The sequence below is a fragment of the Pelodiscus sinensis genome, chromosome 9, assembly GCF_049634645.1.
Source record: "Pelodiscus sinensis isolate JC-2024 chromosome 9, ASM4963464v1, whole genome shotgun sequence".
Lineage (NCBI taxonomy): Eukaryota > Metazoa > Chordata > Testudines > Trionychidae > Pelodiscus > Pelodiscus sinensis.
In genome coordinates, this window is record NC_134719.1 from 24,262,408 (window position 1) to 24,288,255 (window position 25,848).

The 25,848-nt window shown below is 42.4% G+C and overlaps 1 protein-coding gene and 1 long non-coding RNA gene across 13 annotated transcripts in view; one reads left to right on the top strand and one right to left on the bottom strand.

Moving 5' to 3' along the window:
- The window catches only part of ST6GALNAC3 (ST6 N-acetylgalactosaminide alpha-2,6-sialyltransferase 3), a 334,346-nt gene that overhangs the window by 140,672 nt on the left and 167,826 nt on the right, over positions 1-25,848 (top strand). For all 12 annotated transcript variants that reach the window (XR_012905922.1, XR_012905923.1, XR_012905924.1 and 9 more), the window contains one exon: positions 3,961-4,152. Coding sequence is in view for 9 of the 12 variants with exons in the window: in XM_075936281.1 (XP_075792396.1) it covers positions 3,961-4,152 (192 nt within the window). In the remaining 3 variants the exon portion in view is untranslated. The remainder of the gene's footprint in view (positions 1-3,960; positions 4,153-25,848) is intronic.
- LOC142830567 (uncharacterized) lies at positions 273-4,725 on the bottom strand. Its single transcript, XR_012905925.1, has 4 exons — positions 4,586-4,725; positions 3,882-4,121; positions 2,573-2,622; positions 273-773 (listed from the first exon to the last, which is right to left on the bottom strand). It is a non-coding gene; the product is annotated as an uncharacterized LOC142830567 (long non-coding RNA).

Below are 25,848 nucleotides of genomic sequence, written 5' to 3' on the forward strand. Positions count from 1 at the left end.
TATTAGATCTTCCAAACAGTCAGCTTGGGCAGAGATTCAGTAAAGAAAGAACCCTGTTTATCTCACTTCCCTGCCTTGAATAGGTTTTACATATTGCAAGAACCTTTTGTTTTCCAGTGTGCCCCCCAGTGGAAAAATACTGGTAATCTGTCACTGAGTCCAGTGCCAGGTGATTTAATCATATGACCCTGAGTGTCACAGCAGCCATGAATCAGAGATTGTATGTAGCATCCTAATAAAGCTTCTCGGGAAGGTGGGAGATTAGTATCTTCAAAGACCTATTGTTCTCTCTGATGATCTATTAACTTGTTTCCAGACTGATTGCATTTTGGCTGTTGGGTGTTCCCCAGGTGTGAACACTTTTGTAGTACAGCTATATAATCAATATTCCTAACTTTAGATACAAAAATGATACATGCATACAAGCAGGATAATTATATTCACTGAATCATAACTTTTTCAATGATATTTCAATGCCTTATCTTGCACAAAACACCATAGTTACACTATAATCATATCATAACAATATTTCTAAAAGAATATAGGGTGTAGTGTTACAACAGGCATGATATTTTTTAAATATTGATCAAATGCCTTTTCTTTTTCTTTTTTTTTTTTGCTTCTTGAAAGTTAGATCAAGTTAGGGTCTTTTTTCAGCTTGGCTTTTAATCAGAGCCATTCTAAGGGCTGTCAGTTCTGGTCTCCCTTGGTTTTGCTTGCAGACTTTTCGTAGGAGGCTGTGTCAGAGAATGGATGCTCGTGGTTCTTCCACCCTAATGAAATAAATGAATATGTTGGGTCTTTAGCACAGGCTTACAGTCTTCAAAAAGCTTAGACTTAAATGTGTGTTCACAAAAATAAATATACACGTTTAATAATTTGATTAAAAATTCCTTCAACTTGTGACCCCTTGTGAGGTCATCCTATGACTTTTTCCAGATATTCTAAAATCTTCGAGTGAGAGAGGCTCTGCATTTCTAATATAGAAAAATTCTTCCTCCTGACTTTTTAAAAAAACCTTTTAATATTTGTAGGAAAGCAAACTGGGGTTGATTCCTTGATTCACCGGGTTGGTTCTTTCACCTCAAACCCTTGTTAGTACAGGCACAGTTTCTAACTTTCATTTTTGCTGGAAGGTGCTCCTCTCTGCCTCTTCCTATTTATGCAAATGGCAGACAGGGTCTCAGGGCAGAGGCCAAGCAGGCGTGTGGCCTTGAGCCAAAGCATAGGCTGGGGAGGAGAGGGAAGAGGCCTGACATGGGCAGGGTGTGTGAAGGGCCAAGGGAGGAGAGAGACCAATCACAGTTGAAGCCTCAGGACACAGTGTGGAAAGGATCTTGGAGGAAGAGACCAGGAGTGGGCGGTGCCTTGCAATGGAGCAGCGGTGGGGCCTCAGCAGGAAAGGGAAGAACTCAAGCGGTGCCTTGGAATGGAGTGATGGGTAGAGGCTTAGGGTGGGGGGAAAAAGGATTAACAAGGATAGGTCGTTGGGCAGAGCACAGGTGGAATGGGGGATGGGAACATAATCTGGAGAGTGGGGCCCTTAAAACATTAATCCAGCCCAACGGGTGTTGAGCACTCCTGGGGGTTTTCTTTTCAGTTGGTGCTTAAGTCTCAAAGCACCCATAGAGTCAGTGCCTATGGCTAAAGGGCTTTCATAAAGCTGGAAGGTAGGCAGCTATCTGTTGGTGATGGAATAGAGTACAATGCCATGTCTTGAGCAGGGTCAGATAAGTCTTGCAAGTGTAGTGGAAACATGCATTGAAATAAAGTCTGGCAATCCCTTTTACGTTGTGCAATACTTACTTAGGGAAAAGTCCTAAATAAGAGTAAATATTCCAGCAAATGTATACTTATACCCTTGTGATTGCTTCCTGGATATCTGCACACCCTGGGCACTGAGAACTGTTAAAAGTTTCATATGTAATCAAACAGATTCTATCTGGAACAGTGGAGTGGCATATGTGCCCATGCTGGCCATCTTGTAGCAATATAATGTAAATCTTTTGTAATGCAATTGATGAGATGTTCACAGGCTCTTAGGCTTTCCGGATGCTAGAGTTGCTATTTTATTGTACTCTGTTCTGTTCTTGAGACTTGCTTGTTTTTAACTTTTTTTAATGGTTTATGAATAACTTGCCTCTCATTTCATTCACTAAAACTCATCACTGGAGAACTACAAGTTTCCACTTCTCTCTCAGCAACCCCTTCCTCTCTGATTTCCCATCTCAGCAAGTCTTGCCTCCCAATACTTATAAAACTATTTTGTTCCAAGATGTCAAAACAGACAAACCATGTAACTAACCCATAATATCTGTACTGCAAGCTGTATGTGTATGTGTGTATAATTCAGGCATATACACATGCTATAAAATATACACTTGTGCATACCACACACAGACACGTTATTTGCAACCCGCAAAGTCCATGTGGTTCTTTTATATAATATTTTCTGTGTAATGGGAAAAACACACAATACCAACACTACCCAAAACTGAATTTCAATTTCTCCAATCTGATGAATCAGTGCAATGAAAGTCCAGGGAAGGAAATGATTAATATCTTCACATACTTGAGTCCTAGGTCTTCTCATTCTTCCATCTCCGGTACAGCAGCTAGCATCTACACATAACAGCCATCACAGATATGTTACGCTAGTTGCAGCTATTCTGGGTTGCAATTAAATACAGACATTAACAGTCAGGTTTTCACATATATCATTAAGAGATATGTACTTAACGACTGTACCTTCTTAACGGGTTTGATTTATTTCTTTTTACTGAAGTTCCATTTATACTGTTTAGAATGGTAGAATTACTTCCAATATAGTGATTAAATAGCAGCAAAATGAGGTAAAGCAGTAATCCAATTGGAGTAGTATATAAATACCTCAAGCCTATACATGTAATATTCCACTAAGAAATGCTTTAAAACTGTGTATTCTGTGGAGTAAATTCTAAAGTTGTATTGTATTTAAAGTCCGTAATCACTTGCACTGATGTGCACCTAAATAATTTGGAAGCATTTTCTCTGGTCCTGTTAAAAGTGTAGGATTCATTAAATTATTTGTAAGTCATTATGTTGAAATGTGTCACTGTCCTGCAGCTGTAATTAATACCTTTTTTTTCCTGGTTAAAGATTAGGTGGGTTCACATTTAGGTGGATTAGAGATGAAAAGCAGGGTTTAAGTAGGTGAATGCTCAAGAGACCTTTTAAATTATTAACAACTGAGGTCAACTTGTCCTTGGTAATAAGGGCTCACGTTGTAAATCTGTGAACTTGGAAAGAAAGAAAGTCTGGCTTCACTTATTCTAAGAAATGGAGGGGTCAGATTTTGATTTCAGTTACAGTATGTAAACCCAAGGTAATTTCACTGATTCCATTAGATTGATTTAAAATGAACAAGAAATAAATTAGATCAGAAACTGTCCCTTTCTCTTAACAATCATATATCATTTTAATCTGCATAGACGTCATTGTGTATTTTGTTTTAGTGCATCAGCTTTATGCCAGAATGGGACTACCAGTCATATATGCCATGCAGGGGTACTATAGCTGATTAAAACAGTCCAAATGTTTATTTTATAATGACATTCCAAGATGGATTTTTCATGAAAAATTCATCCCATTTTTCGGTCAGCTGTACTGCTGGTTAATATTTTTCCAATTTTGATTAAAAAGGTGATAAACTTTTCTCATAAGAAATTTTCTACTTTTTCATCCAGCCCTAGGCAGATCTCTTAAAACAACTGGAAATTCAAGTTTTAAGATGTAAAATTATTCAGTTACCTATCTTATTGGGATTTTGTAGCATTACTGGTTATTGCTTCCTGTAGTAAGTGCAAGCAGATCAAGATTTGAAAAAGGGAAAGCATACTAACAAGATTTGTTGTTGTTGTTGTTTTTGAAACTGATCCTTATTTTTTTAATAAAACACTTTCTCTTCTTCCCCAATTATAGAGAAAATCCATTATCGCAGTAATTTCCGTCGCAGCATTCCTCCTCCTCATTGTTCATCTTACAAATGAAGTAAACTTCCCTTTGATTCTAAACTGGTTTGGACAAACTGGTGTGAAACGGATGCCATTTTCCCACATACAAAGGCGACCTCTCAGAACTCACTATGGATATATAAATGTAAAAACACAAGAGGTAAGAACTTCTGCTAAAGCAGTGACTAGAAAGTAATCTGCTGTCAGAAAATTTGTTAACTAAAGGAAGTATTTAAAAAACAACAAAGCAAACCACATGCTCAACAAACCTCCATCTCACTGGTCCCAGATAAGAGTTCTAACTGTTCTGACAGATACAAAATGTCCTTAGAAAAATCTAAGCAAGTAATGTTTTTCAACAACAAAGGACACTTTTAAAAAATGTGAATAGTTTAAATGCTCTAATACCCATAACCAGAACTTTAAAAGAACAGTGAACTTGACTCAAAATGTTGGGTAGTTCCAGCGAAAATATATTACTTTGAAAGTTTTCAAATGTTTACATTTAAATCCTATCTTCATTACAATTCAGAATTAGTTTTGTTGGATGTTTGTGGTGGAAACTCTGATTTTAATTAATTAATTATGCTTACCTGGGAGATATGACAGATTCTTTGTGGGGGTTTTTTTTCCTCGCGATGGCAGAAAAGAAGGCTAAAATTTTGCAAAAATGTATGAATAAGAAACAAAGCCTCAAATTAGTGTTCAGTTAGGATTAATTTAAATGTTTCAATAATATTTAGTTTACAGCATGTCAGCTAGGGATGTGAAAGATTAACTGGTTCACATCACCCTAATGGGTGATGCTTTCTGGTTCCAGTTAATCTATAACAGATGGGTGTTGGAGCGGTCTGCTCCAGCGTTATGGGGGAACTGGGCCCGAGGGGCTACTCTGGACAACCCCAGAGCAACCCCTGTCCACGGCGAGCCCAGGAGCCCTGCAGGTTGGGGTTGCTGTGGTGGAACAGCCTCTGTCCACGGGGAGCCCGAGTGTCTTGAAGGCAGTTAATCAATTAAATGGGAGAATGATTAACTGGTTAACCAATTAAATGGGTTTTTATACCCCTAACGTCAGTTTATCTTGAAGATTATATTTTCTTTTCCACTTGTGTATCATATGGTGTTCTAACTTTGTGGTATATTATCATTTGCAAAATGTTTGGTTATGGTTTTATAAGCCATTTGCAAAGATTCCAAATATTACATCAACTCTGGTAATTTAAGGACTTTGATGCTATTGACATTCTTGGAGTCATTCTATTATTAATAATATTTTGCTGAAATCTTCTCCCGTTGGTCTTGAAAATGTTTGATATTTGTGCATAAGTATAAATCATTAAAGTACATTCAATAACATTAAAACGTTATTTTGTTTTACAAGCTCTTCCTGATACTCTTTTTTTACATTGGCAAGCAATGAAATGCTTTTACAGACCCATTTTCTTAGTTTCTTTGTTTGTTTTATTTTGCTGAAGGAAGTAATAATTATTAGATTCATGTACATAGTACACTGAAATATGCTTGCTTTGAGAAGGAAGATAATTTTCCCTCTTGTGAGTGCAGCTGTATTTCATTTTGATTTCTAAGTGCATGAGATAGGTAAATTGTTTCACCATTACAGTGCCAAAGGTGAAAATCAGAGCAAGAAATTGTAGTTTTGTAGGGAATTATTTTTAAAAGCTTTTAACTTTTTTAATGACCGTAGAGTTCATGAAAGATGCAGAAGTGAGAGCCCTGGGGTGCATTTGCTTACAGAACAAGTACAGGACAAGAAGCAGGAGAAAAATCTTCTTGAGTCAAGGGCTGCAATCCTGGCCTCGGATTATCAGAGATATGCCAATGACTTAACTGGGGCCAGTATTTCACTCCATGTGCCCATGGGCGGTTGGTATGCTAGGCGGGGGGAGGCACAGCCTTCCCAAACCGCCAGCCTGGCCCTGCCCACAGTCCGCCCCCAGAACACCTGATATAGGCATTCTGGGGATGCCCTCCCCCTGCTTTAAGGCTGGAGCACACCCGTACCCACTTCTCTCCCCGTGATTGGTGGGGGTGTGTGTGGCATGCTGCCTCGCCTCCCCATAGTGGGGAGTGGGGCCTTGGCAAAAGGGGTAGGACTGTGGTTGGGGGCTTGCTTCCCCCAGCCCTGTCTTCACTGACTGCTTATGCATGGGCCTTAAACTTAAAACCAATTGAGGAACCCGTTGAGGGCAAGAGGCATCACTGTGTCACCTAATAAAGCAGGCCTGTTTCCTGATATTGCTGACTGTCAGCCGTAGTGGCGGGTGTGAGATGTGGACACAATGTGAACAAGATGGAAGCCATCAACTTGTGTAAATTATGCCACCAAAATCATTTGGTCACTGCCAGTCTGAGCTGGCTTCAGACTGGCAGCCCTGCAGGAGAAGGGCTTAATATCACTTAATGTCATTGCCCTGAACAGCTCAGTCTCCCGGAGGTTATATGTGGGACCTATAGACGCTGGTAGCTCCACACTTACTGATTCTTACTTTATATTTACTTAATATGCTTCAAAGGTACATTTACATTGCAGTGGGGGTAAGGGGTGTCCTTCCCACTGGGACTAGTGGGATGCTTGAACTACAATGGTAAAAACAGCAGTATGAATGCAGTGGCACAGACAACTGCTAAGGCTAGGCTGGGCTGCCACTGTGGCTGTACTGCTAGTTTTAGCTTGCTAGCGTGTGTGTCTGTGCTGGGAATTCCGTGTAAATGAGCCCACATCTTGGAGATGGAACTGAATGGTCTGATAGTCGGTGACTGAGTAATCGATTAGCAGAACATTATTCTCAATGTAGCTGAGGCCACGGAGGATTTTTTTAAATTAGTAACTTAAATTGTTTTCCCCTTCAAACATGCAGATTACATTAATATTTGCTAATTAACAGTGATGAGGAGGATACTGAACATGCCTTGTTAATTGTGAATTCTCTACTCTTGAATTAATTATTCCCTGTGCGAGGGAGAATTTTGTGTGTGTGTGTTGGCTGTGTGAAAAGCTTTCATGCAGCTGGTCTTTGTAACTCTCTTACAGCCTTTTTAGACTACAGGCAGTCCCCGGGTTACGTACAAGATAGGGACTGTAGGTTTGTTCTTAAGTTGAATCTGTATGTAAGTCGGAACTGGCATCCAGTTGCTCTGCCCCAGGCTTCCTGGAATCAGCCGCTGATCAGTTTCAACAGGCTGAATCTGGACGCCAGTTCTTACATACAGATTCAACTTAAGAACCCCAGGCGTCCCCAAGTCTGCTGCTGCTGAAACTGATCAGCGGCTGATTCCAGGAAGCCCGGAGCAGAGCAACTCTGCCTCAGGCTTCCTGTAGTCAGTGCTGGTCAGTTTCAGCAGCAGCTGACTTGGGGACGCCTGGGGCAGAGCAGCTGGGGTGCTGCAAGGTTGGTCCAGTAGCGCCCAAAGCGGCGCTACGGGACCAACCGGCAAAGCCCCAGCTGCTGTACCACAGGCGTCCGGAGCAAAGCCGCAGAGAACGGGGGCAGCGGGACAGCCCAGACGCACCGCGGCTGTCCTGCTGCCTGCGTGCTCTGCGGCTTTGCTCCCGGTCTCCCTGGTCTCCAGCAGACCAGGGAGACCGGGAGCAAAGCCGCGGAGCACGCCAGCAGCGGGACAGCCACGGCGCATCTGGGCTGTCCGCTGCCCACGTGCTCCGCCGCTTTGCTCCCCGTTACGCGGATCTGCAGTTACGAACGGGGTTTGCTGCCCATCTCCCTGGTCTGCTGTAGACCAGCAGACCAGGGAGATGGGAAGCAAAGCCTCTGAGGACGCCGGCAGTGGGACCAGGGAGATGGGAAGCAAAGCCTCTGAGGACGCCGGCAGTGGGACAGCCGCGGTGCGTCTGGGCTGTCCACTGCCCGCATGCTCCGTGGCTTTGCTCCAGGTCTCCCCAGACCAGGGAGACAGGGAGCAAAGCCGGGGAGCACGCAGGCAGCGGACAGCCCAGACGTGCCACGGCTGTCCCGCTGCCAGCGTCCTCAGAGGCTTTGCTTCCTGTCTCCCTGGTCTGCTGTTCTCCAGCAGACCAGGGAGACGGGCAGCAAACCCCATTTGTAACTGTGGATCCGAAGTAAGTCTGATCCGCGTAATTCGGGGACTGCCTGTATTTGTTTTTATTTTACTTTGAATGCATTAGAAGTATAAATGAATATGTATGTGTAAAATGACTAGATACTCTTTGGTCTTAATGGTGGAAACCTAAAACAGTCGTTATCTCATCCATCAAGGTGCTGAGTTTATTCAACTTCAGAATTCAGAGGTCCTTGTGAGGGTCTGTGCCCCCTTCCTCCCACATTCTTGGGCTATGTCTAGACTGCAAGCCTCTTTCGAAAGAGGCTTTTTTAAAATATACTTTCGAAAAAGCTTCTTTTGAAAAAGAGCATCTAGACTGCAATCTCTTCTTTCGAAAAAGTGAGCCGCTTTTTCGAAAGAGAGCACCCAGGCAGTCTGGATGTTCTCTTTCGAAAAAGCCCTGTTTGCATTCAAGAACACCTTTTTTCGAAAGAGTACTTTCAAAAAAAGCCGTTCTTCCTCGTGAAATGAGGAGTACCACCGTCGAAAGAAAAGCTGCGTTCTTTCGATTTAATTTTGAAAGAACGCGGCTGTAGTCTAGACGCAGGTGAAGCTTTTTCGAAAAAAGGCTACTTTTTTTTTAAAAAACCCTGCAGTCTAGACACAGCCTTGGTGTGTACACCCTATGTCACCTTGTATCTCATCAGATTCCCAGTCTCTTCTGCTGTCATTCTATATTCTCCTTCCTGCTCTGACTTCCTTATAGCTTCTTGCACTTCTTTTATCCTCCTTACTCCATTTACTTCCTGGGCCTCCCCCACAGCCTCCCACATTGAGGCCAGGGAGAATGGCTACATACTGTTCTGCATACGTCCTCTAGTACCCTGTCTCCCCAAACTTTCTGAAAGGTGCTCTTCTTGAGTAAACACAACAAAGCAGAATACATTAATGCAGAGGGGAAAGTAACTTAAATTTCTTATAGGTACTGTCTTATCACAACCTGCCCCCCTTTGAGGAGACAGTATTAGGGTGGGGGGAGGGTGTGATATGACAGTACCTGTAAGAAATGTAACTGAGGGGTGGAGTTTGTGGGGGAGAGGGGGTTCAGGACAGAAGGTTGATACGTGTTGTGGGGGAGCTTAGGAGGCAGGGGGCTGAGGGTGCAGGAATCAAGTCAGTGTGCTGGGAACATGAGGTGATGCAGGAATCAGGTTTGGCATCTACAAGGGGCTCAGAGCAGGGGGTTGAAGTGTGGGGGTGCAGGAGTAAGGGTTTGGGTGTATGAGAGACTCAGGGCAGGGGACTGGGCCCTCTCATGGCTAGATGGGGGCTAGACCATGGGGCCTGCCCCAGAACTGAGGATGGAGCTGGGCCACCCCGGCCACAGTAGGACAAGGACCAGTTCCACCCTCCCACACACACCAGATGGGGGCTGCTACCAGCCTCTCTCAGTAGGCTGGCTGGGAGTGCACCTCCACTACAGTGTGTCCCTAGCGGGCCCCTTTAAATTGCTGCTGGCCTCTTGGCTGTGATGGAGCACAGCTGGTTCTTATGAGAGTAGCACATCGGGGTGCACCCCCTTACTGTCACCTCTGCATTAATGCCATGCCACATAAGTCATCTCAAGACAAAAAGAATAGAAACATTTTAAAATTGAATTACACATACACTTTAAGACTTTTTTTCCTGATTTTTACCATATTCACCCCCCCCGCCCACAAAAAAAAAAAAAGCCTTCTAGCAAGGGATGAGCCGTGGCAGGTGAAATTTCATGCAGTTGATTTCCTTTGGCAGACAACTGAATGGAACTGGACTTGGAAAATTGGGCATGTAATGAGAACGTAGGCACTCAGTAATTAAGGTCAAAGCTATCATTGATCCATAATAGGAAAGTTTATGCAATGCAGTAAGTGGTGACATAAATATGTCTGTTTATCATAAAATAGGGAAATTTTAAAGGGTGATACATGTGTATCACTTTGAAATGTGAACATCTAGTGCAATGTGGCAGCAAAAGGGATATTTCTACTTCATTGTGTGTGGGAATTAGTAACATAATGACATGAAATATTTTTTGCAAAAAAGTCTAAAACGTTTTCAGATGAAATATAACTAGATTACATGGGAGTACTTAGTAGATTGCAGTGAGGCACATGTTTTAACTATCTTTAATTAAGACTGTACATAATACAATATTGTTGCTATGGTTTCGTTGAATTGTAGCCATAGCAACAGCTACAAAAATTGGTGTTGTGTTCAATAAACATACTATGTTTGATATAAATCAGATATTAATTGTTATTGTCCTTACCTATTAAGCTAAGACATGCTACAGTTGTGGGGTGGGGCGGGGGAGGGTTGGACTAATGTGATATTTCTAAAATATAAGCTCCCAAGTTTGCATTCTGGAGCCTATGGATTCCACACCCAGAGAAGTTGCTGCTGCAACAGCATCCAGTCCTTGCCCACTTAAATTCAAAATGGAATGGAATGCTACCCTACGAAGCAATCTGAGAAGATCCCCTTGTGAATCCACGTGCAGGAGACATGTACCCACGCCTGGCAGGAGGCTAAGGCTAGCGGCTTCCATACTGGCTCTGGCTCCAGCCTCTAGTTTGTGGTGATGACCCCAAATGTGGCTATCTCAGGTTCCTGGCGTGAGACTCACCAGAAATGTTAATGTGATCTTTTCAGACTAATTTTTGCTAAGCCAAGGGCACAATTTGCCTTCATTCATTCTGACCAATATCTCCCTGTTCACCCCACCTACAATTGGGTCTCTGAAGAGAGACCTGTGGGGGAACACAAGGAATGGGTGAAGACTGTGCTTTGGAACCACCAGGCACCCCTCTTTAGTGGCCCAAACACTTGGGCTGTGTCTACACTGGCATGAATTTCCGGAAATGCTTAAAACAGAATAGATTTCGTTATAAGTATTTCAGGAAAAGGAGCGTCTACATTGGCAGGCTGCTTTTCCGAAAAAGCCCTTTTTCTGGAAAAGCGTCCGTGGCCAATGTAGACGCGCTTTTCCGGAAAAGAGCCCAGAGCGTCATTTTCGTGATCGGGGCTTTTTTCCGGAAAAGACTACTGGGCTGTCTACACTGGCCCTTTTCCGGAACAGTGTTCCGGAATAAGGACTTATGCCCGAGCGGGAGCAGAATAGTTTTTCCGGAATAGCGGCTGATTTTGTACAGTAGAGCATAGTTGCTTTTCCGGAAATTCAAGGGCCAGTGTAGATAGCTCGCAGCTTATTCCGGAAAAGCGGCTGATTTTCCGGAATAAGTGGCCCAGTGTAGACACAGCCTTGGTGTTTATCATTTCCCCATAGAGCTTTTACAGAAAACACACATTTAATTTAAAATGTGATTTACTACTAGAAAAAAAGCTCTATGCTGATCACAGAGAAGGAAGTGCATTCTCCATGGAACCAGTGCAGCACAGACAACAGCATTGCTAATTTCTCCGAATGGATCTGCCATCATGCCTAAAACCTAACTGGGAGAGGTCACTTACAGCTCAAAGGATAAATGAAGTCATTAGAACCCCATCTTTCTGTCCAGAAAATTGGTATCAGTTATAATGATGGTTTCAGTGGTGTAATCGTTTATCTGCTGTGACCTGGATGAAGACTATCTGCTGTTTACACAATGCCCAACAAATACCTTTCAGTTGGTAATCACCATTGTTCCCTCTAAGATTTCCCATCCATGGAAGGAGTGAGTTTTGTTTTGTGCATTAACATTGACGTCATGTGTGCTTGTTCAGATGTGTACCCCGTGGCACTCCCCAGTCACTAACAAAATGTTATATAATATAAAATGTTATACAAAAATGCTAAACGAAGGGATAATTAACAAGGTGCATGACTCTGCGGTACAGGAATCAGGGCAGGGGGTGGGAGCTAAGGGGGGACTTAGGCCGATGGGGTGCAGGATTTGTGGCAGGAGAGAGCTCAGGACGGGGGGGCTGAAAGGTTGGGGAGATGGCAGCTCCTTGCTGGGGGTGGCTGGAGCTGAGTTGCCCATTCCTCTGGCAGCTCCTTGCAGGGGGTGGCTCAGGACTAGGCTGCCCGGACCCCCAGGAAGCTGCTCATTGTGGGAGGGGAGAATGCAGCTGAGCTGACTCTGGCCAGCTGGCAGCTCTTCATGGTTGGAAGGGCTAGGGCTGTGCTGCCTAACTCCCTCAATCAGTGGGCAAGCTCCTAGGGTAAGGGGGCCAGGGCTGCTGGATGGCAGCCGCCCATTGAGCTCTACAAAGTTATATTTTCTAATCCTTTCATCATTCTGAACCCTCTCCAGTTTATCAACATCCTTCTTGACTTGGGGGTAACCAGAACTGGACACAGGATTCCAGCAACAGTCACACCAGTGCCAAATAGAGAGGTAAAATAACCTCTCTGCTCCTATTCAAGATTTCCTTACTCATGCATCCCAGGCCATGCGTCTTCAGCCTTTGGGAAACAGCATCACACTGAGAGCTCACATTCAGCTGATTATCCACTCAGCCCTCAGATCTGCGTCAGAGTTGCTAAAGATTGCCTCCTGAGCAAGTTTTGCAATGGGATTTGTGAAAAGGTGGCTGTGACTTTGCCTACCTCAGTGTCATTCTTCTCCCAATGATGTCTCCTGACAAAAAGATAATTGTGAGACCATGCTGTAAGCACCACCAAAAACACAAACTGTTATGAACCAAGTTTAAGGAAGTGGGTTCCAAAGATGTGTCCTCAACAGAGGCCATGCTATGGTCACCACAACTCGGTCAATGTTTCCTGAGGATAAAGATGGGATATAGGCCAAGTGTTAAATTAACACATTCAAAAGAGTTAAATCCACTTTCCACTGAGTCTGAATTTGGTGTATCAAGTGGTGGGCAGTTCTTTTTTGGAGCAGAGAGTACCCCTCCCCCACCAGCCAGAGCTCTATTGTCAGGTGTTAATTCATCTTTCCTGTCAAGAATCTGTGGAAGGAGAATGGAAATAAGACCTCCTTACTACTCACAGGCTGATGGACTAGATGAGGGTTTGATGCACATGGGGTATGTTTTTGCTGTTCTGACTTGGTTGCACATATTGGGAGTTTCCACAGGGTTTCCTACTTTTTTGTTGTTGAGATATTACACAGCTAATGGAAGCCTCCTGTATGTCAGAACTTGACCTCTAAAAGTATCATGGCCAGTTGTGTTCTCCACGTGAGAAGTATCTCCAAATGAGAGGAAATGTGAGAATTGACTTCAGAGCATTTGGAAATGTCTAGCAAAACAAAGAAGGCCTGAAGCAATTGGTCAGGTCAGAAGAGAGAACCGAAGCATGGAGACATGTCACGTAAAGACCAGAGAAAGTGGGGTGAGTTAACTGTAGTCTGGTCAAAAGAGGTGCAAATGGATTTGGCGTAATAACTGCCCAAATGAGTACAAAACAGAGGAAAATAATTAAAGATAGGCCTGCTGGACCAGTCAGTACAAGAGGACGAGGCCTAAGTACACTGGTTAGATCAGTGGGAGGAAGCAAAAGTTGCCTCTAAACTGAAAATGCTTTCACTTTGCATCAGAATGGATTTTTTTAAAACTATGAAGTTCACAGACTTGCTTGTGGAATGAAGGATGATCTGGGTAGCATTGGTGGCCTTCTTGCAGTTTCATGCAGACTAACAGCTGAAATCGCAATATCCCATCATTTGCAGGCTGGACTCCTGCCCATCCTGGCTGATTTAAAAAAAAAAAACAACCAAACAACAACAAAACAAGAGAGTGTGATATTGGATTCTTTACTGACCAAAGCTGCTATTGCTTCCTTTCAGGTAGGCAGAGTGCCAGTGACTTTCTCACACATGCAGTGGGTAGAAAACTGCTCAAGAGGCAGTCTCTTGATACTGAAAGTCCTGCCAATTATTGTCCAGTTTCAAAGCTGCTGCTTTCTTACTTGAAGGCCCTTCCCTTTGGAATTTGCTGCCTCTGGCCATCTGTCACAGCCTAAACTTGGCAGCATCAGATTTGGCTGTCAGGCTCTCTTCTTTGGTTATGCCTTGGTTTCACATTTTGCTTTGATTTTACTTATTGTTCTCACTATTTTTATCAATTGGACGTTTTCACCCAGGCAAGAGTTTTATGGCTTTATTTGACTTTTTGGTTGAATGATGACCCTTTTGAGTTCTATATGCTCAGCACTGCTGAATTATAGTTAGCTACTGTTAGGTCTGGTCTGAATGAGGAAAAGTGTGTTGGTCTTGCTATAGCATGAAAGCCTCCTCGTGCAGACACAGTTCATACTAGCCAAAAGTGCATTGCCCAGAAGGGTTTATACTACTTCCTCTGGTGCAATAAACTAGACCAGCAAAAGCACTTATAATTCGGTATAATTGCGATTACACTGGGGCTTTTGAGGGTATAAAAATGTCAGAAAACCCCCACTTCTACCTGATATTACTATATCAGCAAAGGTTTCTAGTGTAGATTAAAGCTTATATAACAGATCACTATATATGACAGAGCTGCACAATATATACATAGCATGAGTCATGTCTGGAGCCACTTACACCGTGCTGAGTAAGATCCAAACAGCTGGGTAGAGGGTGAACTGTAGAAAGTGTGCCTGGGCCCAAAAAATAGTCACTTCCTAATTACCTTCTGAGATCAGTATCCAGGGGAGAGGGAAGGGGAAAGTATTACTATTGAATAAAATTTCCAAATCCAGGGCAATGAAATTACTCCATTTGGGATTGGCTAGTCACTTAACACCAACAATTCATACTGCATTCTCTCTCACCACAGTGGTGCCTCTTACAGACTTAACCTTGTTCACACTAGCCTTCTGTATGCCCATCATGAATGTTGTTTTGAATGTGTAGCTCTGCAGAATACTGTCTTTGACTCCACATTTTCCTGTCTGTAAGGAGCTTGAATTTTGGTTTCCAAACTGATTAAATGTTTCAGGTTGGCATGTCTTGGATCGTCCTTCTCCAGGGGAAAGAAGTTGAACATCAGCTTGTTGCTATGATGTGCTAGAAAGGACTGTCACGGACTCTTTATTAAAATTCCATCACTTGGAATGGTTTGGTTTGATTTTCCCGGTTCTGGAGTTAGCCCACTTCTTGGGTACAGTCAAATTATCTCTTTCAGAGATGACTTATTCCTCAGATTCATAGCAATATTGCTAAAGAGCAAAGAGAGGTTTTTGGTCTTTGGAGCACATCATGTTGAACCAATTTTTATTTATTTTAAATTTTCCCAGCCCAGAATATTCTCAGATTCCCCTGAATAGTCTCCTTGACTCCACATTTTCTTAAACTGTTCCAGTTAAATGAACTTAAATTTTAGAACTGCACCTTCCAATCTACTTCAGTGGGAGTTACAGTATATACATGGAGGTTAGGTCCATAAAAGGCTATTAGCCAGGGGATAGAATTGGTGTCCCTGGCCTCTGTTTGTCAGAGGCTGGAGAAGGATGGCAGGAGACAAATCACTTGATCATTGTCTTCGGTCCATCCTCTCTGGGGCATCTGGTGCTGGCCACTGTCGGCAGACAGGATACTGGGCTAGATGGACCTTGGTCTGACTCAGTACGGCCGTTCTTATGGCAGATAGAACTTGACCCATGGTATAACAGTAACTCAAAATTTGGTTACAAACAAAGAAATTATGTAGTTGGTCAAAAACACAATTTATAGATTTGATTATATTTTTTAATTTTGGGGCCTAGTATCATCTAGCAAATTTCACTTTGCTATTGATAAAGCGTTGTATATAAGATCTCTAATTTCTAGCCCATTTCCATTCCTCCCTTCACTTCCAAACCAATTTCATGCACCATTTGCAACTATTGCCTTGTTCCTTTCATCAGTTTAGATCATGGCGCCCCTGCAGTTTGACTTCTCCTCTCACCACAGAATATCTGAAACTGCTCCCACCACAGAATATCATGAGTTCCTCTGGAAAATAGTATGTAGAATTACACAGGCATTAGGACAGATTCTGAACCACTGCACTGATATTCTGGAGGTAAGAAGTTGCACTTAACAAGCCAACCTCTGCACCAACATTAGTTTTGGAATGATTCAAAGTGTAGTCCCAAATTGAATTTATGACCATAATTCAGTCTGCCATTGACAGAGGCATGAACAATTGCAGCAAGAGCTGACTAGGAAAGAAGTTTTTGCTGTCAGGTGTAAGTCATAAGCTATTTTGTCTTTTGCTGAAAGATGATCATCCAGCAGTAATTACAAATTACCTGACTCTGAGATTTCCAATCTCAGTTATCCATGGCAGAAACAAACCCTCAGTTGGTGGGACGCAATCTTTGCTTTATCTTTTGGTTGCTTTCTACAAGCATCACCTGTATCTTTACTGGTTTGTGACTCAGCCTGTCTACCCTCAGCTATGCGCAGTTTCCATCAGAGATTGGGAAAGGCACTCAATAAATTGGGTTAAAAGAGAAACATAAAGCTTCTTGAAGACTTCACAGATCATGCTTCCTTACTAACATCATATATACATTACCCAAGAGTGGAGACAAGATGGAGCCTAGTGTAATCACACATGAGAGGACAGGAGAGTCCCATGGGATCTCTTTCCAAGATAAGTGCAAAATTACATAAGAGCAGCACTGTCAGATCCTGCTCATAAGAACACTGCCAACACCTCACGATCATCAGCAAGGGCATTGGATATATGTAATGCCCAAGTGAATAGATGATCTTCATCCATCCATCACTAGGCGAGGAACATCTGTACATGCAACAAATACCATTCTGTGCAACATGTCCAGGTCTGTATTCTGATTGACTATTACCAGAAGTCCATAAGGGTTGGCATATATCATTATCAGTTAATACATGACAATTCTCATGGTACCTTGATGCCTCAGATTTTCTTGTTCCTTGCCAGTCTTCCTTGAATAAGCACATATAACTTCCATTAAATTATATTAGAGCTAGGAAAGTGAACTGAGCAGAAAACAGACATCCATAGCTTTAGAGGTTGGCAGTAACTGAAAACAAGTAGGCAAAACTGACAAACAAAAGTATATTAGAAGTCATTTCCAGCTGTGGGTAAAAGTGATATTGTATTGTGCTCAAAATGAGGAGTCTCCACTTCCAGTCAGAATGTAAGGCACATTTTGTGCCAGCTCAAGCTAAAACATTCACAGTGTTTTATTTATTGATTATCACCTAGGAACTAACATCGCAGTTCTCTTTCCACTTGTCATTAAATAGCTCGCACTCATTCCAGCAGGTGTTAGCCAGTCTCCTTTTCATTTCCTGGGGAAGGAGAGGCCTTTTATGAGGTCATTATTATTGGAATGGTACAAATGTCATTTTTTGAGAGGAAAATAAACCCCATGATAATAACAGAGTCCTAAAAGTGATTGGCAGGATTCCTGGATTAGTGTACAGTTTAAAACTTCTGTGTTTCCTGATGTCAGTCCCAATTCCTTGTTCTGAAATTATAGTGTGTGTGTCCAATATAAATATAGAACACAACGAATGTATATATTTTGACTGTGTTAAACAGTTTAACAGATACATACATAAAGAATTGAGAGAGAGAGAGAGAGAGAAGATTGACTGGATCTGCTAGTTCAGCATTTCTCAAACTGGGTCATGGTCCCATTTTAATGGGGTGACCAGAGCTAGTTTAAATTTGCTGCGGATAAAAGCCAAACTCCACTGCCTGAAACTAAAGCTGAAGTCTGAGGGCTTCAGCCTGGGGTATTGGTGTTCAGGTTACAGATCCCTTCCCTGCCACTAAAGCCCTTGAGCTTCTGTTTCGTTCCCCTTCTCCAGGGTAGTGGGACTTGGGCTTTGCCCTCCTCACCTCCAGGGCAGTGGAGCTTAGGAGGGCTCAGGCTTTGGTGCCCCCTCCTGGGGTTGTGTAGTAATTGTCGTTTTCAGAAGGGGGTCATAGTGCAATGAAGTTCAAGAACTGCTCTGGTTCATCACCCTGCTAATGCATGATTGACCCATTTTGCACATTTGAGTATTTTATGCAGCCTAATTTTAAATGTAACAAGCAATAGAGATTCTACCGCATTCGTTGGAAGATTATTCCTCATGCTAGCAAGCCATTTTATCAGCTTTTCTTCACAGTCTAAAATTTCCCTTTCTTACTTTCATCTTATTGCTTCTAGTTATATCATTGTATATATATTTAAAGCATTTCCTCTCTCTCCCCTTTGTCTGTGTCAATGTTGATAGACTTACAATGGCATGTATAGATGCAGTTGTATCCTGACTTCTGGAAAACCAGTCCCTATATGAAATTCCAATTATTGCATCTATTTTTCCTTCATCCATTAATTGTCGTTCTACTAAATCAAATTTGTGTTGGAAGGTCTTTATAATCATATTACATTTTTAATTTCAACAATGCATATCACTGATAGATGTATGTACATGTAGGTGGTAGTAATTAGCTAATTTTCTATGAAACATCTTGGTATTCATTCAGATTAGGAAATTGCTAAAGGATTTAAGACTGCAGCATTTTTAGTATGAATGTATCATTTCATTGCCATTATTTACCTCTAAATAATACAACACGTTCACCTCCATGGGTGTGGTGTTTGTCTTCCTGAATTTTGTATTTATGCAAGGTCTGATAATCCTTGGATCCTGTTGTCTGAAATAATAGTTGTCATGTGTGTACATAGACGATCTATAGTCAGCAATAGCAGTGTACATGTGTTTCTAAATGTTTTAATTTCATCTGCATCTGATATTCCTGCAAATGGTACCCCAGCTTCTTCTTACTCTATAGGGAAGAATATCCTAGATGTGTCTTGGAGAGGTTCTGTTTGTTAAATAGATCAGGTGCTGTAAAAGTTGTGAACTAAAAGCCCATTGATGTTGATAGAATGCTTGGTCACAATCCTCTGGATTTCTGGTTACTGTCTTTCTAGAGTAGAAACAAAGCTGAGTCAAACAAGGTGAAGGAAAATTCATTTAAACTGCTTTTACTCAGTCTGGTGCTTGGTGATATTTTAAATCTCATGTTTGTTTGCTCGTAGATAAACTGTTCAAGATTATCAGTAATGCTCATGTCTATAGTGAAATCCTTCATGTGATATGCTAGCCAGTTTCACTTTGGATCAGAGAATGAACCAGACATGAGCTTTGGTCCCTATATAGTATCTTCCTGATGATTTAATACATGGGTGGGGAACTCCCCACTCCCCACAGTCCCCTCATACCCCAGAGCCTAGGGGGACCCAGGCTAGTACATTTTGTGAGCTCCAGACCCGCAGGGGAGGCTGGAGGGCGGAGTTCTGAGCCTCAGGGGCCGGAGGTAGGCAAGCAGAGGGCCACATCTGGCCCCTGGGCCTTAGGTTCCCCAACCCTAGTTTAATATGTTACTCCCAGGAATGTGGTGATGTAACAAATTAATGCACTTACAGATAGCCACCAACACATTTTATTTTACAAAGATTCAGGTGATCCAAATAAATCTGGATACCGTTTCATAGTAGTATAATAGTCTTAAATCTTCCCTTATGGAAATATCCTGTAGAAAGTGACTGTGATTAAAGCAATATGATTCTACAGGTTCCAATGAAATCATTATAAAAATTAAATGATTCCACTGGCACTAGTCCCATGCTTAAAGTTTAAACACATGCAAGCAAATCAAAACCAACATTCTAAATTTTCATGCTGCTATCTACCATTTGTCTATACACTGTCCCATTCTCAGTCCTACACATAGAGCTGTCTAAGATAACATTATACTTCATATTTTATTTTGTATTCTCCCATTCCTATTTCATCTACCACATTTGTAAAAAAGATCAAGTATTTCCTCCTTTGAGATCTGCCAAGGTTACAGTGGAAACCCTACTTTATCAATACCTGATATAATGCAAGTTCTTATGGAAAACAAAAGGGAGTTTCTCTTGAAAGAATTCCAGCTTTGTGCTTTTCATTGAATTCCTCCTTACCTGGAAATCTGGTGGGTTGTTTGTTTGTTTGTTTGTTTGTTTTAAATCTCATTTCTTGCTGAAGGGTTTGGTAGAGGCCTGTCATTTCTCTTCTCGCTTCCTGCCACCAATATTTGATCAAAAATTGAAAAAGAAAAATATTGGTTTAATTGAAGTGAGGGCCTAAGGAAGGTAAGTGCTATCCCTACTCAATATGAAACAATTCCTGAAAACCCTCAAAAGTGCATGGACCTGTTCTGTGAGTGAACTGTCTCATTCTTTTATGTCAACCCATGATATAGTCCCTCCATTGTTCATTGAATTACATATTGAGACATTTTTTTTAAAAGTCTACCATGGTGACTGTGTATATTTATCCCCTTCTCTTTCTCTCCATCTGAAACCTTGCCATTTATAGGTTTAGACTGTAGAGGATGAACATGGCTGTTAATCAGATCCCCTGTTTCTAGTTAGAATGCTAAGATATAAATACTGTAGAGTAGATGGTGTTCTCATTTGTTGTCTCATGACAAAGATGTAACACTGAGTTCAAGTGCTCTCACCAGGATGCCTGTATGTTTTGTTAGTCTTTAAGGTGCTACTAGACTATTTTGTTGTTTTTAAATTTTTACCTGTTACAGACTAACTCAGGTACCCCTCTGAAGCTATAAAAAACTTGACAGTGCTTAGGTTTCTGGAGAACTGAGACTACTATGTGGACCAATAGTTGTCTTGTTGTTTCCTGTTACTCTGTCTGTCCATTTGTATCCATGTGTTGTCTCTTGTTTTATACTTAGAATATGAGTTCTTAAGAGTTTGGTTCTCTTTTGGTTCTGTGTTTGTGCAGTCCCTGTAACAATGAGGTCCTAATCCAAGACATATTCCTACCTGATACAGCAATACAAGTAAATAATAATAAGGTTGTAACATTTTTCTTCTCCCTGCACTAATTTTCTCATACTTGCATTGTGCCTCAAGGTGAAGTTTATTTGCATAAGAGAAAGAGGCTAAGTTAATTTTCTTGGATAGCTTTTTGTTTTTTGTTTTTGTGAATTCCACTTCAGATTAATAGAACTTTCTAAACATGCTCAATATACTCTACACAGGCATTGTATATTAATGGTTTCCTCTTGTGCTTATCCCTGTAACTCTAATTATGCCTAGAATTATTGTACACTTTTTGCTAAGGGAGAGTGCTTTGCAAACTGAGGAGATCAATATCAGTGACACAATTTGGAAAGTCCCCAGGGATATTTATTATATGCTCAGCAATAACTCCCACTGAGCTGGAGATGTTTGTTAGGATCAACTGTGGTAAGGACATCATGGTTATGCCCTACTCTTTTGAAAATTATTAGAGGAACATGTCCTTTTGTGTAGGTGGTCCCCACTTAGACACAAATGACCTTGATTTAATGTCTCATGTGAAAGCAGGCAACTCTACCAGTGCAACAACATTCCCTTGTACTTAATTGTGATGTCACATTGGCTACAAGCCAGTATCTTGGCATGAAATGTGCACCTCTGGCCTTCTAGCACTGAGGAGACCATACAATTATTCTGATGATAGCAGGGGCTGGGTTTGGAGTTTAGGACACAAACACAGCAACTTTACTCTTAAAAACAAATAAACAAAACCCAATCATAATCCTTTAGTAATAAATCATCTTTACCAAATCAGTTTGGTAGGAATAATTTACTTAATACAATTTTCCAGTATGTTACAAACCAAATTTTACCCCAGAGTGAGTTCTTTTGGCTGGATAAACCCTTTAAAATACATCCTAGAAATGCTACCACAAGATTAACTGTAGTGATGCTGGTAAGTCATTCTACTATATTGCAGGAATCAGTGCTTGTGGACTACATTTTTAAGGCAGCATATGTAGATTTGCCTGTGGACAAGTCAGATTAGCTCTTTAATGATAGAGACATGTAATTCTCTGTGCAGTACTTCGGGAATGTAGTGAAGAAGATATTTACTGCTCTGAAGCTCATGTTGGGAAATATGAACAGCTGTGCTGCAAACAGAAAACACACATCAGAAGTAAGACAAGTATACCGAAAATGATGTTGTGGCAGTTAACATTTTTATTTGTACACACTGCTATGCAAAGATGAAAGGAAATATCACTCTTCTAGGATTAATATGTTTTGCAGAACTAATGGGAAAAATAACCTTTCAACAGAGGAGGTTTTTTTGCTCATTATTACTTTTTTTTCTGCTGCTGTTCCTGTAATGTTGATCTATAACAAATAAAATCAATATAGGAAAGCTATTGCCATTTTGCTAATTGTATTTTGCTACCAGTACAGGTGACTACTTTATACTTTTTCATAACCAAATGAATCAATTAGGCTAGAACATCTATATAGAAAGTGATAGAAATCTTTTCTGTATTACTTTAATAAATTTTCAGGGGGCTCCTAATCTTGGTGGCTACTGTGCATTAGTGAAGTATCTTTCAATATGTCTAGATTCTTTTCTTCTACTTTGACATAAACAGTCAGTCATAACTCCTCTGATTCCATACATAGGGAGCAATTAGGGTTGTTACAGTGACATTAGAATGGGATTCCATACTAATATTTGGCCAGTATATTTAGCCTTTCATCTTCAAATTCTTTACAAACAATCACTGAGATCTCCCAGTGCTTCTTGGAGGATAAGTAACAAACTCTCCATTTTTTAAATGTAGGAAAATGAGACCGAGGTTCTGGTTTATCCAGAACCACACAGCAATCAGTAACAGTCTGAATTGGAATGCAGAACTTCTAGCCCAGACCTGCTACCTCATTATGCTCAAGTAAGGTCCCCTGTCTTAGTGGGGAGTGCCAGCTTCCTTAAAGTTGATGAGAATTTTTCTATAAAGTTGGTTCTATGTAAGAGGTGGGCAACCTGTGGTTCACGGCCACATGCAGCCCACTGGGGCTCCACCTGCGACCTGCAGACTCCCTTTCTGCTCCCCTACCCCACATCCCTCACGTACTAGGGTGCTGCACTTTCTTCTCCTCCCTTTCCCTCCCAGCACTTTTGGAGCACTACACATCTGCTGATTCGTGCTCCATCCCTGCTCCTCCCCCTTCCTCCCAGAGCTGGAACACCACAACTCTGCAGTTAGCAGCTGTTCAGCTTCTGGGAGAGAGGGGAAAAAGCAGGGATGGAGAGCGAATCAGCAAATCTATAGCACTCCGAAAGTTCTGGGAGGGAGGAGTAGGAAGTGCAGGGCTTCAGTGCCCCGGTACATGAGAGGTGCGTGGGGAAGGGAGGCAGACAGGGGGTCCCCAGTAGGACCCCAGTGGGCTGCGAGCTACTGCGCCCACTGAAATGGAGAGACACTCACGTAGCTCATTCAGTGTTCCTGGTTGCCCATCACTGCTCTATGTGCTCCAAAATCCTCAGGATTATTCAGACTGCATTGAAATTTGATGTGATTCCTGGGATGTAGTTAGTGACACACCTGTGTTCCTGAGCTACAGCTCCCTCCCAATAAAACAGATTTTCTCTGTGTCAGGGCATAGGGCAAAGAGGGGTAAAGCTTGGACAAATTGAAAAATCAGAACCCAAAATATTTTGCTTCTGAAATATTGTGTATATTCAAGAGAGGGATGCAAATGAAGACATCATTCAAAATTGCAAATGAAACTGGGATTTAAATATCCTGTGCTTCATTTGCATATTTGTGTTATGGCACTATTTTGAAATAGAGCTATTTTGAAATAAAATGCAGTTATTTCAAGAGAAAACTCTTCTCTCGAAATAACCCTTACTCCTCATACAATGAGGTTTACCAATTATTTCGAAAGAAGGGTTTTCTCTCAAAATAACCGTGTCTTAACAGCGTCTGTTATTTCAAAATAGCCCCATAATGCAAATATGCAAATGACGTGCAGGATATTTAAATCCTGGCTTCATTTGCAATTTCGAATGATGTCTTCATTTGCATCCCTCTCTCGAAAGAGGGTGCAAGTGTAGACATACCTTAAGGGAGTTGTAGTTTGGGTGCCTCATCTTTCTATTCTCCTTTAAAGATCCTTCTCCCAGAGAAGAAAAGGGAGAAGAGCTGAATCATCCCAGCCACATGACTGCAGTATATTCTGGGAGATGATGTCTGATTGGGATCCTGGTCCACAAATTGGGAGCAAGAAGCACTCAAATAACAATTCGCATGAAGTACATGAGTGGCACTTTTAAGGGAAATGGTTCCATTTTTGTACATTTGGTTTTTACACAAAAAATGAAAAAGCAGACACTTTCATGAAAAAAATTAATTACAGGCAGTCCCTGAGTTACGCGGATCCGACTTATGTCGGATCCGCAGTTACGAACGGGGCCGTCTCCCTGGTCTCCAGCAGACCAGGGAGAGGAAGCAAAGCGGCGGAGCACGCTGCAGACCAGGGGGACGGGGAGCAAAGCGGCAGAACACGCGGGCAGCGGACAGCCCAGACGCATCTGGGCTTTCTGCTGCCCGCGTGCTCCGCGGCTTTGCTCTGCTTTGCTCCCCGTCTCCCTGAAGACCAGGGAGACGGGGAGCAAAGCAGAGCAAAGCCATGGAGCACGTGGGCAGCAGGACAGCCACGGCGCGTCTGGGCTGTCCCGCTGCCCCCATGCTCCGCGGCTTTGCTCCGGACGCCTGTGGTACAGCAGCTGGGGCGCTGCCGGTTGGTCCCGTAGCGCCGCTCTGGGCGCTACTGGACCAACCCGGCAGCACCCCAGCTGCTCTGCCCCAGGTGTCCTGATTCAGCCACTGCTGGTCAGTTTCAACAGCGGCTGAATCAGGACGCCTGGGGCAGAGCAGCTAGGGTGCTGCTGGGTTGGACCAGTAGCGCCGAGGAGCGGCGCTACTGGACCAACCCAGCAGCACCCCAGCTGCTCTGCCCCAGGCGTCCCCAAGTCAGCCGCTGCTGAAACTGACCAGCGGCTGACTACAGGAAGCCCCTGCCCCGGGCTTCCTGGAATCAGCCGCTGATCAGTTTCAGCAGCAGCTGACTTGGGGATGCCTGATCAGTTTCAGCAGTGGCTGAATCTGGACGCCAGTTCCGACTTACATACAGATTCAACTTAAGAACAAACCTACAGTCCCTATCTTGTACGTAACCCGGGGACTGCCTGTATATTTCAAGCTCAATTTTCTGTCAGAAAATGGCTTTAATAGAAAATTTCCAATAAGTCCAACCCATTAGCCTTTCATCTCCTGAGACCTGCCTTCAACACTGATCATTTCATCAGTGAAAATTAGTTTGGAATAATCTTATTCTTCAGGGGTCAGTAAAACAGGCAAAGAGGAGAGATTAGTATAACAAATTAGGACAGAGATACCTTTGCAGAACATTTGGGAAATTTCTGTTATTTTTGGCTCTCGAGCGTGTTTGAATATGTCAGTGGCATCACCTCAATTTCATGATACGTATAGTCCCCCCAAATCATAGTAGGCTTGGAAGACCCTCCTTGTATTAAGAATGTCTGATATTTTCCATTATAAGAACCTCTTTCAGGCTGAATGTTTTGGGGAAAGTTTCAGCCAAAATGGTCCAGCCGTTTCTGAGAGAGAAATAAAAATACACATTTCACAATGTTAAAGTAATTCTGATGATAGTTCTTTGAGAGGCTGTACTGCCCCAATCCCTTAATACAAGGACTTGAAATTTGCACCAGGATAACCTTTGTGTCAGGCACAGGGGAGCTGACAGTCGCCCTAGGGTCCAGGGCAAGATGGGAAGGGGCAGGAAGGGATGGGCCTGGGAGCAGCCATCCTTCAGCACCATCCAGAGTCCATTGTGGTTCATCCCGCCCTCCAGTCCTCAAAGCCACATCAGTGAGCTGTGATGGTAGTGCTCCCGTGGCAATTTATAGGGTTTGGGGCGCAAACTGCTGGCATATTTGCAGCAGCTGTGGGTAGGAGCTCCAGCCCT